The 19858-nt window shown below is 36.5% G+C and overlaps 1 protein-coding gene across 3 annotated transcripts in view; it reads left to right on the top strand.

Annotated features, from left to right (window-relative positions):
• Positions 1-1356: 1356 nt before the first annotated feature.
• SKAP2 (src kinase associated phosphoprotein 2) overlaps positions 1357-19858 on the top strand; it is a 120555-nt gene continuing 102053 nt past the window's right edge. For 2 of the 3 annotated variants that reach the window (XM_026673611.2, XM_087947797.1), the window contains exons 1-3: positions 1358-1561; positions 8845-8950; positions 14455-14480. In XM_026673611.2, coding sequence (XP_026529396.1) covers positions 1510-1561; positions 8845-8950; positions 14455-14480 — 184 coding nt within the window. In that variant the 5' untranslated portion in view covers positions 1358-1509. Of the gene's footprint in view, positions 1562-8844; positions 8951-14454; positions 14481-19858 lie in introns of all 3 variants that reach the window. The other variant, XM_087947799.1, reaches the window with a different exon arrangement.

Raw genomic sequence — 19858 nt, forward strand, 5'->3', positions numbered from 1 at the left:
TCTGCATGCTGTTTATAAATTCTGGGAATTGTAATCTCAACATATCTGGAAGCAACCAAATTCTAAATTCAACCCTAGATATTTTCTTTAGATTGAAATTCTAGCAAACACTTCTGTAAATGTCATGCTTTATAGATCAATGAACTCAATAAAAGCCATTCTTTCATTCTATGTGTATAGCATCTTCTCTATACAAAAGAATGGAACACAGAATTGTTGGAGAAAATAATGATTTTCAGAATTAATCAATAATATAATTAAAATATTATTTTTGTTTGTGCATGCTCAGCTATAAATCTTTTCAACTCCTTTTGCATTCCTTCCAGGCCAGGGGTTCCTAAATTTTTTGCCATTAAACTTCTCTTTGGTATAACCTTAATGTACACATTCCTCTAAAAATTAAATACCAAAACGAACAGAAATGAATAAGGAAAACAGTACAATGAAACTTTGCTAAAGGTGGATTTATTGTAACAATGCTTGTTACAATAAAATTATAAAAGGTTCTTTTAAAAGGTTCTTTGGGTTTCCCCTAGATTGACTTCACCACCTCAAGGCTGGTACATCTGACAATTTAGAAAACCAAGCCCTAGATTTTTAAGTGTGTACACAAATATTATTTTTGAGATTCAGAAAGATTGCAACTGATTAGAAAGTCATGACTTTGCATTAGTTACAGAACAAGAAATAATCTTGTTTTTTTTTTTCCAGATGGGTACGTTGGTATGAAAGCAAAATGCTGCTTGAAATCAATACAAAACTGAAAATGCTGCTTGAAATCAATACAAAACTGAAAAAGCCTTCTCCTACGAGTGATATTTTGGCTGCTATTTCTCCACTAGCGGATTACTTTTCCACTTTATTCCGGACAAAGAACCTTCTACAGGCGAACAGAACATTCTTATGCAAATCCACTCAAAAGGAAATCCAGCTCCTCCCCAAAGGAGTCATTCCAGTAATGACATATCACTGCAGCCAGGATAAATTCCCGATTATTAAAACCTTGAATCCCAGACCGTGGCAGAATTAGAAGATGGCAAACCGAGCTGGTGGAGAACTAAAACCGGGGAAAGCATAGTTCAGCCAATCAAAGAAGCTCTTTTCGTATTCAAGCATTCTATCGAATAGAAATCCCCAAAGACTGAAGCTGCCGTGGACCATTTTTGATAGTGGAAAAGAATTTAAGACTCAAGTCAAACTTAAGAACAGGAAGCCCACACTAAATATGGAGAGAAATGCAAAATTGGAATCACGTGCTGCGACACTCGGCAGTCCGGAGTTTTTGTAACCATAGAAATGGGAACTTTTGCAGTTAACGTAACGTGCTCCGGTGCTAAAGGCACACATGCGCAATACTACTTAGGATACGGGAAATGACTGTTGCAGAAGCTGGCAGAGTAGCTCCGCCCCCTAGCTTTATTAACTAACTTCCCGGAGCCGGGAAAGGGGTGTGGTTATACTTTTCCCCTGCCTTCGCTGTGTAAAGGGTTCCTGTGCTACCACCTGGTCATGATGCAGGGCTTGCCCGCCATCCCTGAGGAGATCAGTAACTTCCTTGCAGGTGAATGTGCCCTGAGCGGCTGGGAGGGAACTTTTGCAAACGTGGCAAGACTAGGGAGCGCTTTGGTAGAGGCAGGGTAATACGGCTACAGGAGAGTAAGGAAAGAAAAGGGAAGGTAGAAGAAATGGAGAAGTGACTTCTGGGGCGGGAGTGATTGCTTTTTGGAAGGGAAGCCGAAGATCTAAACTTGAGGATTTTGTTTTACAAGTGTAATAATAAAGAAAAGGGGGTAAGAGGGTCATCAAGAAACTTATCCTAGAGGACCAGCTGGGTGGGCTGATGCTTAACTGTTCGTTTGTTTAAATATTTGGACAAGAACTTGCCAAATACTTCCCTGACTTGGACTAGGAAAAGCTTGGCATCAGAATTCATCAGAAAATCTGCTTTTATACTCTTGCTATCTTATTCTGGGGATACATTCTTAAAGTCAGTTTGGTGTAAAGGCCAGTGAATAAGGTGCAGGGTTAGCAATCAGGAGACTTGAGGCATAAAAAACCTGGGTGACATTAGTCATCCAACCCACCTCACAAGGTGGTTGTTGTGGGAAAAACAGAAAGGCAAAGTATATTATGTTTGTTCAATGCCTTGAATTACTTATAAGATAAGGTGGAATAAAAATCTAATAAAGTTTTAATTTAAAAATAATAATTTGAATTTATTAAATGCTGATGCTATACGTATGAAGAGTTTAGCTAACATGAACTTAGAATGGTACTGTAGAAGCATCATAATATTTGGATAAGTCCATCTGGATTCCTGATTTTTTTTCTTCTTGAATCAATGTCCATACTGCAGAATTGGGGCTTTGTTTCACCCGGAAAAAAGAAAAGAGAAGCCTTTGACGGTTCCATATTTGCTTACATTTTCATAATCTTAAAATAGATTGTTCTGTGTTGTATTTCCTGTCGCACATTATACCAGACTGAAAGCCACCTAGTTTTTAAAAACACATTTCCTTTTGTCAACTATATGCTTTTAAATGAAATAAAATCCCCTTTCTATTGGTGACTCTGTTTTGTATTTATGCCAGCACTAATTTTCTATCATACATTTGGCTGAAATTATACCCATGTATAATGAAATACATTTTTCTAAAGTCAGTGGGCTCTTCCTCTAAGAAAACTTGTTTAATATTATTCAGTAAATAACTTTATTTTTGTCTGCCACTATCCATTACATTGAAATTTTATTGAAACACATATATGGGCCTGTAAACACTTTGTTTAACTATTAACTTTACTACATGAATTGGCTTAATCAAGAACCAACTACATTAAATATATGAAATAATTATGAATGGGCAGGCTTTAGTTCCTTTAAAAAAACGTGAAAAAATATTACATGCCAAATAAGTGTTGATCAATTATATCTCAGTCAACAGTTATTCTGTAGATTGAAAGATTGCTTGAGTATACTTTTAAAAAGTATTTATAGCTCTGGCAAGATATGGTTGTGTCAGCTTTTCAAGAATTCCTTCCAGGATGCCAATAGAAATAGATCTAATTTCATAAGTCTTTCATACCAGGTAAACATTAGGGTTGCATATGTTTCAAAAATTATCTTGAATAAGTGCTTTTGGATCCCAGGCAAACACTACACTGAGACATGAAGGCAGGCTGATTCTTTTCAGGCTTCTGAGCAAGCCTGAAACAAATGCTTCTGTTTCTAACAGTAACTCTTAAAGCAGTGGCACCTTATTTCCAGACATGAAGTGAAAACATCGGGCTGTTGTAATGAATAGCAGAAGAGTGTGGTGATTATGTTGGATCTAAGGCACTTATTATTATTAATCATTTTGGAAGGGTGCTGTAATGCAAACCCTTCAAGTTCAGTTCCCCCAGACTACATGGAAGTATATGTTATCCTTTTCCCAGCAACCAGAAGGAAGTGTCCTTTTTTAAGAATATTTTTGATTTTCCAGACTAGTTTACAGTCTTGGAGGCCTCCTGTTCAAGAACTAACTGGGCCTTACCCTTAGCTTTTTGAGATTAACAGAGCTAACCCAGGAACTGCTATATGTTGTGATTGGGACTTTTTAATCCTTGAATGAATCAGACTTGGATAGAGTCATACAGCAATTATTCTATTATTCATGGCCTACAAACTATAATTTTTGGTTTTGCACAGTACATCCAAAGTAACCATATTATTTTAATTTGATGTGCTAACCCACCCTATATCAAATCACAGCTTGCTTTTTTGAGACTATATGATTGCAATCTATTTGCCAGAAAATAAGTTTAATTTTGAATGTATATATGTATGTATATTATACATATACACATTCAAAATCAAACTTATTTTCTGGCATATACATATATTCAAAATTAAACTTCCAAATTAAAATGGCTTTGTATGATAGGTCTTTTGTTATTATTAAGTGTCCAGCTTTTCTCTGAGTGGGGTGTTCCATTTTCTGACTTCACACTAAGAGAATCTAAATCTATGATTCTCAATCTTGGCAATTTAAAGATGTGTGTCCTGAGCTCCCAAAAACCTCCAGCCAGCATGGACTTTGACTAAAGGACAATAGGAGCATCGTATTAAAACTATGAGCAACCTTTCTGTCTTTTCTGGGTATTGCTGTTAACTGTAGTCTTATTAATATGACTTGGAGAGAAATGAATGAATTAGTTTTAAATTGATAAAAATTAAAAACAAGCTAAAAATTCTCATGATAAATGATTGAAATAAGTCCTCACTTAAATACTTATATTGTAGGACTAATTTCTATAAGTCCTAATTGTTCCTAACAGTGGACCAGTTAGACATTTGTTTTCTCCAGATCTCTGTCCATTCTTTCCTTTCATAGTTCTCATCAGTATTGTGCTGGATATGTAATAATAGGAACGGATTGATAATGAGAAACCAAACAGAAAAAAGTTACAAAGGACTAATTTGTACTAATGAATGATATTAATTCAGAAGTTTTTAACTTTAATTTGATGAACCCTTGATATTGACCATAACTCTAATAGTGGTTTGGCTCACTCATCACTGTATGTTAAACGTTTAATGCATTAAAGTTCAACAATAAGTGCAAATCTGTTTAATCTGTGATTGTAGGGTAATCCTCAATACAATAGTTACAATCACAAAAAATAGTCAATATTTTGAAGATGCTTAATTTGTCTGGAATATTACTTCACAATACAGAATACAGAATAACAGAGTTGGAAGGGATCTTGGAGGTTTCTAGTCCAACCTCCAAGTAGTAGGAGACTCTATATCATTCTGGACAAATTTCTTCATAAAAATCTCCAGTGAGCACCCACAACTTCTGGAGACAAGCAATTCGCAGTTTACCTGTACTATTTAGACATCCTTGTCCGGATTATCTAATGCAGGAGTGTCAAACTCAATTTTATTGAGGACCACATCATGGTTGTGTTTGACCTTGGGGGAGCGTGGCCGTGGCCAGATCGATGTCACTCGTGTCAGGGGCATCTGTGGTGGCCAAGTGCTAAGCAGGACTTCCCTGAGAACCTTACTCTCATAATATTCCTCCTTCCCTCCCTCCCTCCCTCCCTCCCTTTTGTTTCCTTCCCTCTTCATTCTAATTTCTTCCTTACCCTCTTTCCTTATTTTTCCTTCTTTGCTCTCTTCCCATCTTCCCATCTTTTTCTTTGCCTTTCCTCTTTCCCTTTCTCCTTTTTTGTCCCTTCTTGCATGCTCATATGCAAAAGAGGAAACATTTCTCCTTTTATTTTGTTTTTAGTTTGTTTTGATAGCCCTCCGCCAGTGAAAATGGAGCCTGTGGGGGTGTCATTTACTGTGCCAGCCTCCTGTGGTCCCCTGCAAGCGAAAATGGTGCTCGGGGGTAGAGGCACCACGGGCTGGTCCTTTGCTGTTTTCAGCCCGGCCCATGGGCCAGATCTAAGGCCTTGAGTTTGACACCCGTGATCTAATGCAATGAACAAGTATTGTTTTAGTCAAATTTATTGATAAAACTTCTAAGATAATATTTCAGGCAACATAATGATTTACTGCTATTATTTATTTTTGCGAAACTCCAGATGCTTTTAATGAGCCCTGGCACCACCACTAGTCCTCATACATGATGACAGTATTTGATAATGCCATCATAGTTGATGTAAATGGATCTTAAATTTTTTTGGATTTTGGATCTTGTGCAAGCATAATTCTGCCATGTATGTGAAAAAGGTGCCACTGCTTTAATTAACCGAATAATCAGAGTAGCATATCTTTAATGCAACTCTAAAAAGTGGCATCTTTTTGCATGCTCAGGCAGAAGTCTTCCTGATAAATGACTTGCATGCTTTAACAAGGAGCAGAGAAATTCTGTACTGAGTTTGAAGGTCTTCTTTTGAATGATTTGTGAGGATATAGGTTGTAGAGATTTGTGCAGATGTATAAGGGTAGATAAATTATGTACCTAGTTGCTCATACACATGTGATATTCCCAAAAAATAACTGAAATGCAACAATAAAAGCTTGCCATAAGCATTCTCAGGTTCAACTTCTTCCATGCAGCTCATTCTTGCCTCTTAATTTAGAGTTACTACTTAATTTAACTTTCATGATTGTGAGTCATGAATATAGATTATCTATTTGAGCACATGAAATGTTTTAGCTGCCATGAGTATCAGTCACTCTCCTTTATTTCTCTTCACTGTGGTCCATTAATTCAATCTATCCAGGGTAGAATTTTATATTTTTTACAATGAGATCTCAGACATAAAGATCACACTTTTTATAGTGTTTCATTTTCAGTCTGAATATTACTGAAATGAATGTTCATTACAAAAGAATTTTGAATAACCAAAAAAGACATAATCATTATGAGAATATAATTTAAGCTGATTACCTTTGCAATTACTATTAAAAATATTAAAATGAGAAGAGAGACATTGAAATTAAAGAAGAGAACAGGGTTTCACTGACATTTTTAAAATAAGCTGTAGTATTACAAGAAGAGTCTTTTTCTTTTCTATGAGGTTATAGTGCCCCATATCAGGAATAAAAAGTGGGATATTATATTTTATACACTTTCTGCCCCATTGATTTCTTTTAAAATTAATATTGAGCTAGTTGTGATTCTGTTGGCTTTTATTCAATTATTCAGAGACAATTTTGAATGAAAATAATTTTTTTTGCTTAAAATACGGCATGACTCAATATCTAAGAAAAACATACTCAGTTTTTCTCAAATACGATGTCTTCCTTCCTTCCTTCCTTCCTTCCTTCCTTCCTTCCTTCCTTCCTTCCTTCCTTCCTTCCTTCCTTCCTTCCTTCCTTCCTTCCTTCCTTCCTTCCCTCCCTCCCTCCCTCCCTCCTTCCTTCCTTTCTTCCTTCCTTCCTTCCTTCCTTCCCTCCCTCCCTCCCTCCCTCCCTCCTTCCTTCCTTCCTTCCCTCCCTCCCTCCCTCCTCCCTCCCTCCCTCCCTCCTTCCTTCCTTCCTTCCTTCCTTGCTTCCTTCCTTCCTTCCTTCCTTCCTTGACATTTGAGTGCCACAAGACAGACCAGGAACATTAAGAGTCAATTTCTGCCAATGAAATAAAAGAATGAATGTTGACTCCAGGCCAATAACAGGCTTGGGTTATACCAAATTTGTCAAAAAACATAATTATTTAAAATTATGTAGAGTTTATTTCTAATTAGTTATTTGGTTCTCTGCTTTGAGAAGAAACTTACATAAAGAAGTAATTATTTTAGAATCTTTTATTTAAGCTTAGAAATTAATCTTTTTGATTATCTAGGTATCAGTGCTCCCATTTACCAATATTTTTATTTATTTATACACTAATATCTTATGATTATGCATTGCACATTTTGTACCTAACCTTTTATGTAAAACCTAATATGAGCTCTTTCTACTCAAATTCCATTGAGCTGTGACAATCACTATTCATGAAAATGTTTGAAGTGTTCTGTGCTAACTCAGATTAGGCATTAGCCCAACCATGCAGTGAATGTGGCTATGTATAACAACTAGCCTGTCTAATTTCAGCCTGCCATTAAGTGAATAATTGCCTCATTATGGGCAGAAAACCTATTCTTCAGTCAACTGAACAACTAGATTGCAATGATGCGAATTGAACTTATTATATAAGAAAAACAGTCCTGGGTGAGACCAAAAAGGTAATACAGCAAGCTATTTGTAACACGATGAGGCCTGTGCTTTTAGAGAACAAATAGGACAAACATCTCATCTTTTGTCCTTCAAAACCAGGTATTCATGATAAACATAAAACAATTTACTGATTATTTATGGCAATATGCTACTAAACTGAATATTATTTTGCATAGCAAAACACACATACACATATGAACATCTGAACCGTCTGATGCGTGACTGGGTTCTTGTATCAAAGTCATAATATGGTTTTTTGGTTTAGAATGTTGTATTGACACACCTATAAATATTGATAAACCATGGGCCCAGTATTATGTGTGAACCACCAACTGTGTATTTAACTGTACTTAACAACAGTCATAGTTTAGTGCAATATCTGAAGCCAGCTGATAGGCTCCCCGGGTTGCATTACAGAGAATTATCTTTAATGGTACATCCTTCTATTTCTATCCATTTGAATCTGACCACTGGGGTTAAATCCAGATTAAATTAATGTGTATCAAGGTAAAGTTCTTCATTAGAAGCTGTGTTCTGCTTGTGTACATGACTTTATTGCCATATTTAGTGATAGCTTTATACTGAAATTTACTAATTCTTTTTGTTTTGTCATAGATATTATGTTATTTTAGCATGCGTATTAGCAGTTCTTCTTTGTACGAAGGATTCTGTAGATAGCTTTGAGATTTACTACCATTTTTCAGGGTCCAGCTTTTTATACAAGGGCTTTAAGGATAGATAGCTTTAGCATGGAATAAGCTGGCAGTCAGTTTTGAAAATTCTGTTTTGTTAATAAAAGTGCCAAATAAAGTTTGATTCGGTGACAATTGCATATGGGTTGAAGCAGTTTATTATCTTCTAGATTTTATTCTTTGAGTATTGGGTGGGTACATATATTTTACATGTTTTGACAGTTTATAAAAACTTGTTAGGCATTTGTTCATTTAATGATAGCAAATGTCAAAACGGCATTTGCTGTGCTAAGCATAAGCAGAGCCGTGAACAAATCTATTCAATTTACAGTTTGAAATATCTTTCAATTATTTTATGCCTGGGACTGATAAAGTAACTCCATTAAATAGTTTGGCTGTTATTGCTTCTTGAAAAAACTATAATAGAGGTATTTATCATCTGAAAATTAGTATTTCTTTTTTGACTCATCTCTCTCCCTTTATTCTTTCATGATTTAGATGTTGACATATTCATATCAGATATCCTAAAAGGTGAAAATTTATCCAAAAGAGCAAAGGAAAAGAGAGATGTCCTGATTAAGAAGATGAAAGACATCAGGTCCAAGTAAGTAATTATGCTTATATAAAATACATTTAGTATACAAAAAAATATATGTTTGCAACCAATCTGTGGAATAGGCTATCCATATTATTTTTCTTTTATTAGTAGAAAACTTTGAATAAATTAATAAAGGCTCCAATATAAATTAAAGCCTTGGCTTTACTTATTTACTTTACTTTTTACTTTACTTACTTATTTATTTGGGTTTATATACCATCATATTCTCATTTAATGTTCTAAACAAAGGAGACGGGAAACTCAAGCTCCTGTCATCAGCCTGCTCTTTTCTAATAAGCGGCAGAAGAAATATATCTACAGATAATCCTTGCTGATCACATGAATAAAATACAGGTGTTTGGCAACCATCTTGTACTTAAGACCAGTTGGCAGTCCTATCACAATTTACCATTTGTGATCTTCCCTGCCAGTTTCCCACAAGCGAAGTCAATAAGGAAGCTGGCAGGGAAGGTCATAAATCTCTTGGGTTAGTCTCTATCCCCCACATTCTTTGCTTTCCTCCTTTGCTTGCATGCACTTCATCCCCCTTCATGTGCAACACAACCTTCTTCGCCTTTTTGTTGTTTCCATCGCATCATCTCCCTCCTTTTCTCTCAGTACCCTCCTTCCCCACTTTGTTTGAATGCACTGTGCCTTCCACCCACCTTCAACTGCAATATTCCCTCCTTCCACTTTTACTTACACACAGCATACCTTCTTTCTCCCTTCACTCGTATGCAACATGCCCTTCTTTTCCCTGGCTTTCCTGCATTTATGCTATTCTGCAGCATCCCCATCTCCCAATGTGCATGTAGTCTGTACTTGGCCTTCTCAAACTTCTCTTATCCCCGATGAACATTCCTGCGCTCCTTACTTCAGATTCCCACTGCTTCCCACTTAACAATCTGCACATCTTGGCGTTATGGTAGCAATGACTGTCTGGATTGCTGTCACTCAGTGCTGTGACCCCATGATATGACATTTTGTGACTATATCACTTTGTAGTGGTCATCCTAGTCCAGATTGCCATTGCTGCTTGACGGCTGCCCATACTTCTATTCATTTCAGATTTGTCACTATTTACTTTTTCATCTAAACTTGGAAAAACCCCAACATTTGCTTTCATTTGTGAGAAATAAGGGTGGCTAGTGCTTCAAACACTTAGGAATCTTTCATAGCACGTGAGGCATTGATTTATGAACAACTTTGCTTTCTACGCTGGGAAGGTTTTTTTTTCATGCAGCCTATGATACCGACTACTGGTTAATAGAGATGGGCAGATGTATGGCAAAAGCATTCAGCAAACATGTTAGAGGTCTTAATCAATGACTGCCATCTAAAATTGGGCAAGTATAAAGCAGCTATCAATATACATGAGGAGCATTGTCTATCACAACTTGAAGAACTAGTCACCCACCTAGAGAATGTTATTAGGATTCTTCTAAAGGAAACAATTGGAAGATAAAATTCAAAAGTTAAAATCATGCTCCTAAACCTGTATGATCCATGATTTATGGAACAAACAATTAAGCCAGCAGGAATTACAAATACTTGAATATGATGAGAAGTTTGACACATGTAACGCCACACCAAGATAATTCATATTAGCGTTAGAATCCATATTCAATAGAGTAGAAATACAAGAGTCAGAAAAACATGCTATCAGACAGAAAACAATGATGGTCACACACAAACCAAACAATGTGCTCAGCCAAGGGATCAGTGCACCTTGAAAGACCTGAAACAAGATCAAGACATTATTATTTTAACCAGCAGATAAAGGTCGTTTCAACTGTGATAATGAACCTTACATTTTATGAAATGAAGCATCCGCCCTGCTCAATGATTCCTCAGCATGTAAACCAACAAAGACATCAGAGGTGAGAAAGAGGATCCCACAATTGAATGCTTATCTCACCCAACTCAAATAAAACAACTGTATAACAGAAATGTTGGAAAACAGGAGGAAAAGATGCTGCCTCAGGGAGATTTAATGGACTTCCAAGATACACAAAATAGGAGTCTTCCTTAGAGCTATTGTAGAGCTATGAGATACCCAAACCTACAACTTGGCTAAATACTAGCACAGTGCTTAAGCTTCCTGACCCCACCCTCAAACAGCACGGTCACAATATCCACACAAGTTTTGGCAAAACTACAAGGCTTAAATGTGATTCCTATTTACATCCATCCCCTCCAACTTAGCACATAGAATAAAAGATAAAAAACTAGAAGAAGAATATATCACAGATAAGCAATCTAACCAGGACAAAAACCATGACGAATGAGGATGGGCTCATTCATGAGTCCAAAAGCTCGGAAAACTAAATTTCTGGTCCTGGTGGCCAACCCAGATTGGATCTTGCAACATTATCCTGGGACATATACATTTGCTTTCATTAATGTAAAGTTAATTTTTTAAATATTGTTGCTAACCATATACTTCCTGTCTCACTACTCAGAATGCTTTAAAAAGCAGATTACATTTATAAAAATTGGTGGAATGAAAAATATAGTCTTTTTCTCTTCCAATTAAACATAGATAATTGATATAATGTCTAAAAAATTCATTAAGAAATGTTTACATTCATACAAAAATGTTCAGCAGAAATCTAGTGATACAATTAATTATGAATTAGAAGCTACTGGTATGTATATACAATCTACTTGCACAAAGGAAAGACTTCATTTTTTTCTGTCCATTTTCCATATGAATATATACCATAATGAAATGTCTAGCAGGTTTCAGAAACATGGAGAGGAAACAGGTCCAGTAGAAAAGGGATATCTCAGCTGTGTGGAGATAAGCAAGTATTAGAAAAAGACCGAAACATAACTCTGCTAAGTATAGGTTGATCTGGAAAATAGGTTGAGTAGGCTTTCAAGATTCTGTTCCTTTCCCTGTTAAAATAGAGACATTTCCAGAAATTCAACAAATTCTTGTTTTCTGAGTTTTTTAACCTAGTACTTGACAGCAATAGCAGTAGCACTTTAGATACTGCTTCGTGGTGCTTTACAGCCCTCTGTAAGTGGTTTACAGCAGTGGTCACCAACCAGTGGGGTGGGAATCGCTGGTGGTCGCAAGAAAATTTTGGTGGTCCGGAGAGAATTGTCCTCCCCAAAGCACTCTTCCCCAAAGCAATTAATCCAGGATGCGTGGGAACACAAGGCTATGCCGTCCACATGGCCCGCCCACCTGCTGTCCCCCACCCTTCGGCTGAGCACAAACCTTACCTTGAGTAGAGCCATGCGTGCTGGAACTGGAAGGTAAGACCAATGGTGTGGAAGGGAAATCTGCCCTAGGGTGGCTTGCTGACATTGGTGAGAAAGTTGGTCACATATTCCAGAGCTGCAGTAATCACAAGACTGGCCCTTTGGTCATTCCGGAGCAGCTCCTTCAGTCCATGGCAGGCAGGTGCACCCAGGTGGAAGAGCAGCTGCTCCAGGATGACCAAAGGGCCAGTCCTGTGACTACTGCAATTCTGGAATATGGGACCGTCTTTCCCACCAATGTCAGCAAGCCATTGTCAGTCAAAATTCATATTAATGGTCCACAGGATTTAAAATTATGAGTTTGGTAGTCCCTGAGGTCCAAAAGGTTGGCGACCTCTGGTTTACAGAGTCAGCATATTGCTCCCAACGTCTGAGTCCTCATTTTACTGATCTCAGAAAGATGAAAGGCTGAAACAACCGTGAGCTTGTCAGAATCGAACCTCTGGCAGTGAACAGTAAGTTAACCTGCAATACAATTTCTAACCACTGTGTCACCACGGCTCTTAACAGACTAAAAGGTTCATTACATTTCTGCCACGTTGGCTTTTTTCTTATCTGCTTTGCTTGGAGTTTGCTACAGTTCTGACAGTTTGTGAATAGTTCATGGTTTTTGGAATGATGTAATGATGGCTTATATTAATGTCAGAAAGGTAACTTCAGATATTGTTAGCAAGACAGGTTTCTAAAAGTGTAGCTTATGAGTAATGTTCTGTAATTCAGTCAAGTGAATCTCATTGTCAAGAATCCCCACAATCCAGTACAAGATTGCTATCAAGACTATTTAAAGCAGGAATCTCAATTAAAGTATCTCTGACAGATAGTTGTCTGCTTTATGAATTGATGCTCAAAGCAGTCTAGGTAATTAGTTCCATTGTTGATCTATAATTGTTGGGATTGTTGAAATTTCCTAATATTTGATATCTAGTCTTGTTCTTCTTACGACCAATATTTACAGAAGCATTCGATAATCTGGAATTTTTGAAATGGTGCCTTCCTTATCAGCAATTAGCAATGCTGGAATTCTCGCTATATCCATTCTATGATAACTATTTACTTAGTTGCATAAATCTTAGCATGAACCATTATGTCTTACAAAATGACGCATTGCAAAGGAGCAAAGTAATATTTCTCTGGACTTTGTGAAATTAGATATGCTTTTGAAAGAAACTTGATGTGAGCTGAAAAGCTTTATCTATGTCTCACTATTCTTGTCAGATACGTGGTTGATCCAGGTCATAGTTGCTTACAGTATTATATCTGACTGTTGTGCTTCTTGTGGTTGTCTGGAGAAGTGACAAAATAGATAAGCAAATAGAGGTTGTTGCCATAATGGATATGATTTATCACTGATAGCTTGGCTTTTTGCCAGCAAAACTTTCTTTCCTTTCAAGAATAATGCTTATCTTGGATAATTTGCAACTACTGCTATATCATTTAATACAAATAAATTGTTTATTCTGTGCAAAGTTTTAACACCAGAGCCAGACTTGAGGAACATAACAAAATGTACCAAATGGTACTAGAATAGTTGTGTGATGTGGCTGGCTTATGGTAATGATAGAATCAGGTTCTAGCCCAGGGATGCTTAGCACAATAACAGTACAGCATCTACCCTCCGTTTTTGCTCTTCTGTCTGGGTGGTGTTTATATGGACACAGTTTGTTGTCCATTGTTGTTTATTTAATTAATTTATAACTGACTTCAGTGGAATGAGCATCTCTAGGCACATGTAATACATTAAAAAAGTAGAAAAAGTTAATACTTGCTCTTATTATAATAATAGCAGGGCAAGAACCATTGAATACCAGGAAATAATTCAGGACGATTTGGGAATCTGCATTAATAGGGGATATTATTTCCTGGTATTCAATGCAGATACACAAATTGTCCTGATACTTGGAATGATTTTAGATATCTCAATCTTAATCATATTGTGATTTTTTTTCAGAATAGCAATGTTTTTTTTCTATTTTCCACATTAATATATTAATGTTTTTAATTGAAGCTTAGGTGCAATACAGTCATTGTTTCTTCATTACAGATATGCAACTATTAACCTCATAGAAGACTTCTTCAAACCTTAGATCATATTTTTGAGGTAGCGTTGCTCAAAGTGCTTTCCAATAATTAGTTGTGGACTATCATTTTGTTAACCTAAAAAAACATGTAGAGTTCTTTACATTTACAAACACTTACCATATCCTTTTCCCCCACCCTCTCTTTTTCCTTTCCTGCAGCTACCTACAAGAATTTCCTGAAATAGGTAAGAGTTATTTCACGTGCATGTAGCTTAAATATTTTTTATTTCTACTGAGTTTCCAAACTAATCTTAAGTACATTCAATAATCTATTGAAAACTTAGACTGTGCACATATGGTATGGTTGAGTATGCTGGCTCCCCCTGCTGGAGAAAAACATGGAAAGCTCTCCATTTCCTTTTTTTTTAAATATACATTTTGCTGCTTTTATAAAATAAAAAGGCACACTAACCAACAACTAAAAATTGGAAGGGAAAAAAACTATTTCAAATGAAATCACTGGCTATTGGCATTTACATTGGCTTAGAATGTTTTTCTAACATGAATTCTAAATTTAATAAAAGTGTTTAAAATATTCTCCACTTTGCTTGTTACAGCTGTTTTGGAAAAAAATCTTCAAAGAAGTCTCTTATAACAACTGATTATTCCTCTGCTGGACAAATACAGTGGAATTCTTAAGTCATAGTATTGCCCATTTACAGACATAATAGAAGCAGGGATATTGCACTTCTATCAGTGAATTTTCCAAGACATTTTACAAATCAAATTTTGACCCAGCAAAAGAAGTATTCTACTTCTGGATGTGAATTTTAGTTTCCACTTTCAATCTGGTTCTTAATATGTTTCTTTTGTATTTTTTTGTCTATGACTGCAAGTTTAAAGAACAGACAAAATGAAAGCATCAGCATTAGATATGTTGAAAATATAAATTAGCTCTTTGGTCAAATAGTAGAAAGAATTTGTAGCAAATACAATGAATATTCTCTCCCAGAAAAGCTTGGCAACAACAGCTTGCTATCACCTTTGAAAAAATCATAGTTTTATTTTAGTAGTTTAGAGTTTCAGGACAAGAATTGAAATAATGGGAAGCTGAAATGTGGTTTGCATATTATGTTCTAATGGATTTCTTGAAACAGACCTTATAATCTCATTAAAAATAGCCTGGTACAGTGGCCTGTTTTGAAGCTGAACCTGAGATGGCCCTTATTTTCATGATGCTAATTCGTGAGGTCATGACCTGAAGCTTGTGAATGCTGGTACAAGGGTCACAGCATGAGGTCAAGAAAGCATCTGTGGAACTACAGTAGTAGTCCCCCCCTCTCCCCAAACACACACCAACTGGTAGGGCAACAGCCAGGAAGAGTAACATTTACTTTTTTCATTTTATGTCAGAGTTTATAGGCCAGCCATCAGACAGGATATTTTCAGGATAACCTACAAAGTTCAGCTCTAAAATAACAACTATGCTCTATTGTTTTTGGAACTTGTGTGTTCATTTTCAAAATTTTCAGAATTATTTCCAGGTATAGAGTGTTCCTAGAATTGGTTTGTTCACTGAATTTAGATGTAAAATAGAAAAGCTTTCTGATTTTCTAATGTAATCCAATTTGGATTTTATATTTTTCAAAGTAGTGATTAAAAAGTAAATATTAATTAGTATTTGCTTAAAGCCGTTCCACAAATTGATCCAAAATGAGGATAATTTTCATATACAAGAATCAGATTGTCTACCCAGATAGGCTAGTGAGATGCTGGTAGCAACATTTTTAAAAATAAATCTTTTTGACTGCTAAGGACCATGAGGGCATGATAACAGCATAGTGTCAAGAAAGGCAGTAGAATTAGACTTAGTGGTGTGCAAAATGGTTTGAACTCAAAACCTTTCATACCAATTTTGTTGAGAAGTATCCTGATATATGTTTCTGAACAGAAGAAAATGTTTCAAGCTTATATCGTCCTACCCTGATTTTAAAGTAAATATTTTGAGTTCAAAATGGAGATGCTTCCAGCTTGGAATGTTTCTGTTTAATGCAGTACAGATTTTGTTTTTTGTTTTTTTTTTAAATTCAGAGCATTTTTAAAGTTGGCATAATTTGAACACCTCCCACACCCTCTCACCCCTATTTGAATTCCTCTAACTTCATCCAAGTTTTAGTTAGGATTTTTTTTTTCCTCATCTTTTAGCAAACTAAAGACATCAGTTTTTCTTTATTTTCTTTATATATTTTTTAAGAACCTGTACTGCTCTTTTTGTTGCAGTGTGATCATGGGGATGGGTATTGAATTGGAAAAAGGGTAATATTACAAAGACTGTCTAGTAATGTGTGCTTAAATATCAGGTTGGCTTTCTGATGTATTGTAATACTCAAAGTGCATCAGCATAAAAGCATTCCTTCAAGCATGGATCTAACAACCTAGATCCTAAGCAGATAGTTTATTAGGGTAGACTCGTTCATAAAATCTTATACATGCATATTCTTATTGCTTCCTGTGGAAAAGCTGTTAAAGCTATGAAAGTTGGAGATGTTCCTGACCTACTAAATGGAATATATCACCTTATGTAGGGAGAGAGAGTGGATTTATTGCAGCTCATGGTTGTACTGTCATCCTGTTTCCTGGACCCATTACTCTTACCCTTAGTATGCGAGTCAAGTGCTTTGCCATTCATTTTTGTGTTTCTGTGCGTTGTTCTTTGTGTGCTTGGATTTTTTTAGACACTGGGTCTCCAGTATAGTTTTCAAGGACAACAGTCTACCTAACATATTATTTGGTGCCTACCAAGTTTCTTTCACCACCTAATTCTAATGTCCTTCCCACTTTTTTTAATAAAAAAAGAATTGGAAACTTGTATACTGCAGATTCAAGTGTGTCAAATGTGTATTTCACAAATAATCCCCAGAGCGATTTCTTGTATATAAAATGGTGGGTGGCATCTAGTTTTACTTTATTTATATTCTATTAGATAATGTTTTGTGACTGGCTACATTCTCCATGGGAACAATTTTGTGATGATGTCTCCAACACGCTGTTAAAATTTCTTTGTTAAAATCCAAGCTAGGAGATACTGAAGCTTGTCTTTTTTACCTTAGTTATTTGATACCTAAAGCTACTTGATTTTCTCTCTCTCTCTTTTTCTCTCCCCTCTCCCCTATACACACACAAACACACACACACACATTTACAAATATGCATATAGTTTTCTCTCTCTCTGTGTGTGTATGTTTGTATGTCTGTATTCTAGAAGGATGACATCTAAGCCCCACCATCTGTTACTGATTCAATGAAATTCACCAATTTCTGCCCTGTAACCATTTGGAGGCTGTTAACTTGCATTCTGCTTGTCCTTTAGTTTGCTCTAAAGATTGTCTTACTCATATGTTGTGAGTTTAGAAAAAAGTATTGTGTGTACCAATTTATTTTAACCTTATTGCTTTGTGTTGAAAAGTCTGTAAGGGGGCTTAAGTCCTTTGAAAGCAGTAAATCTAAAAGTTTTTGTAATATAGAAATGCAATTGTTAGATCTTCTGAAACTATAAAAACCCTCTACTATTAGTTTTTTTTGTAGACAATCAATAAATCATTTTGATATATTAAGAGATGAGTGGAATAAAGGTTCTTGTATTACCTAAACAGTGGGACAATGCCAAATTCTATAGCAAGAAACTTGAACAAAACTCTGACATTAAAAATATTTAGAATTTATTGAATTCAGTTATATTTATATAGAAAAATGTCAAAAACAGTATTTTGTTGGAGGTATAATAAGGATAATACTTTAAGAACATTTTATAGCATCATATACTTATTAAGTTTTGGGAGAAAATAGTGGACTATATAAACGATTATGTGACAAAAGCTAAAATTTTCAGAGGATAATATTGAACATATCTAGTATATGAAATTCAGCTTTAACACTTAAAAATTCAGCAAATGACATAAATGAATGTTTCAGATGATTTTATCCTTGATATCTTCAAACCCAAGTGTAATCATTGGTGTTTTAAATTTGTATGGGTAAAGTTGTATGAACTCTTAATCATAACTTCAACATTCTTAACTTGGTGCCCCTGTATGATTGGGGTTACAAGTCCCAGAATTTCTGCCTGTATCTTCTCTTTGAACCAGTGTTTTCTAATCTTAGCAACTTTAAGATATGTGGACTTAAGCTCAGAGAAGTTAGAGTCCATATATCCTAAAGTTGCTCAGTGTGAGAAACATTTCTCTAAACTGTTGGCAGAGTATCTATCTAAAACTCAACGTCATGCCCTTTAACTGAGTGAAACAATGCATCATTGGGCAACAATTTTTGAACCAAGGCACTGCAAATAGACTAACTTACAGAATGTGTTCAAAATCCAGGATTCATGATCTCCAAGGGAATGAAATTTGGGGAAATTGTGGCTGCTTCAGTGCTATTTGCTGCTGCTGCAGTCACATAATCTTTATTTATAATGTTCTGTGACAGTTCCCAGGATATTTTGCAATCTCTTGCTCCCTCCCCCGCCCAGCATTAGCCACTTACCTGTCTGCTGGAAAGGGAAGGGGCAAGGAAGAAAGGAAGGAAGGAGGGAGGAGCAGGAGGGAAGGAATTCCTGTGCACCCTACTGGCCCATGTCATCCTGCACACTCCCCTGATCTATGCTGCACTCCAGTGACCCATGTTGAATGTCTATCCCAACCATGCTGAACCTTCTGTGCACCTCCCTGACTGATATAATCCATTGCATACCTTTCCTGAAGTGTGTGGAACTCCTTGCATGATGCCTGTATGAACTCTTCCTGAGCCAGGCCACACCCTGTATGTCTTTCCTGACCTGCATGGCATCCCCATACACCATTTCCAATCTGTGCTCCTCATGTGTGCTTTATCCATGTAGCCCCTTGGGAATCCCCACACCTTTCTGCTCCATCTTGTGCCTCCACAAACTGTCCATGATTTTCACAGCACCTCTTGCATACCCCAAGCACATCCTTCCTGTCCCACATTCCGTTCACACATAATCTCCAACCAGCACTGCACTTCTCACATATCCTTGTAACCCCATGCATTCTTTTTGACCCGCATTATCCCATGATGCCTTATTTGATCCACACAGTTTCTCTTACCCATTAACACCCATGCATCCTTGTTGACCTACACTACCTGCTGTGTACACGATGTACACCATTTCTAATGTACACGCATGTACCCTACTCAGCTCACACTACCCACTCAGACATTTTCCCTGACCTACATGGAATGTCTGACACACACCCAAACACCATTACCAACCCTCACAGTACCTCTGACACTCTGATGTAGCATTCATGACCTGCACAAACCTTGTTCCTTTCCCTATCTGGCAGCAGCCTCTGACCTGTTTGTTCGCCTTGAAATGGCAACTTCCTGTTGGCTTCCCAACGGATGTTCTGCCAACAAGTTTCTCAGAAGCAAAGTAAATGGGGAAGCCATCAGTAAATCTGGGGGAGAAGGAAGGAGGGAGAAAAGGAGGGAGGGAAAGGAAGGAAGGAAGAGAAAGGGAATTTGTCACTCAGATTGGGATTTATTCATCACTAATACAGTTATTAAATTTATTCTAGTAATTGCTACTAGAACTCATAAG

The sequence above is a fragment of the Notechis scutatus genome, chromosome Z (assembly GCF_049901735.1).
Source record: "Notechis scutatus isolate UNSWTSFEM ecotype Mainland chromosome Z, rNotScu1.2, whole genome shotgun sequence".
NCBI lineage: Eukaryota > Metazoa > Chordata > Lepidosauria > Squamata > Elapidae > Notechis > Notechis scutatus.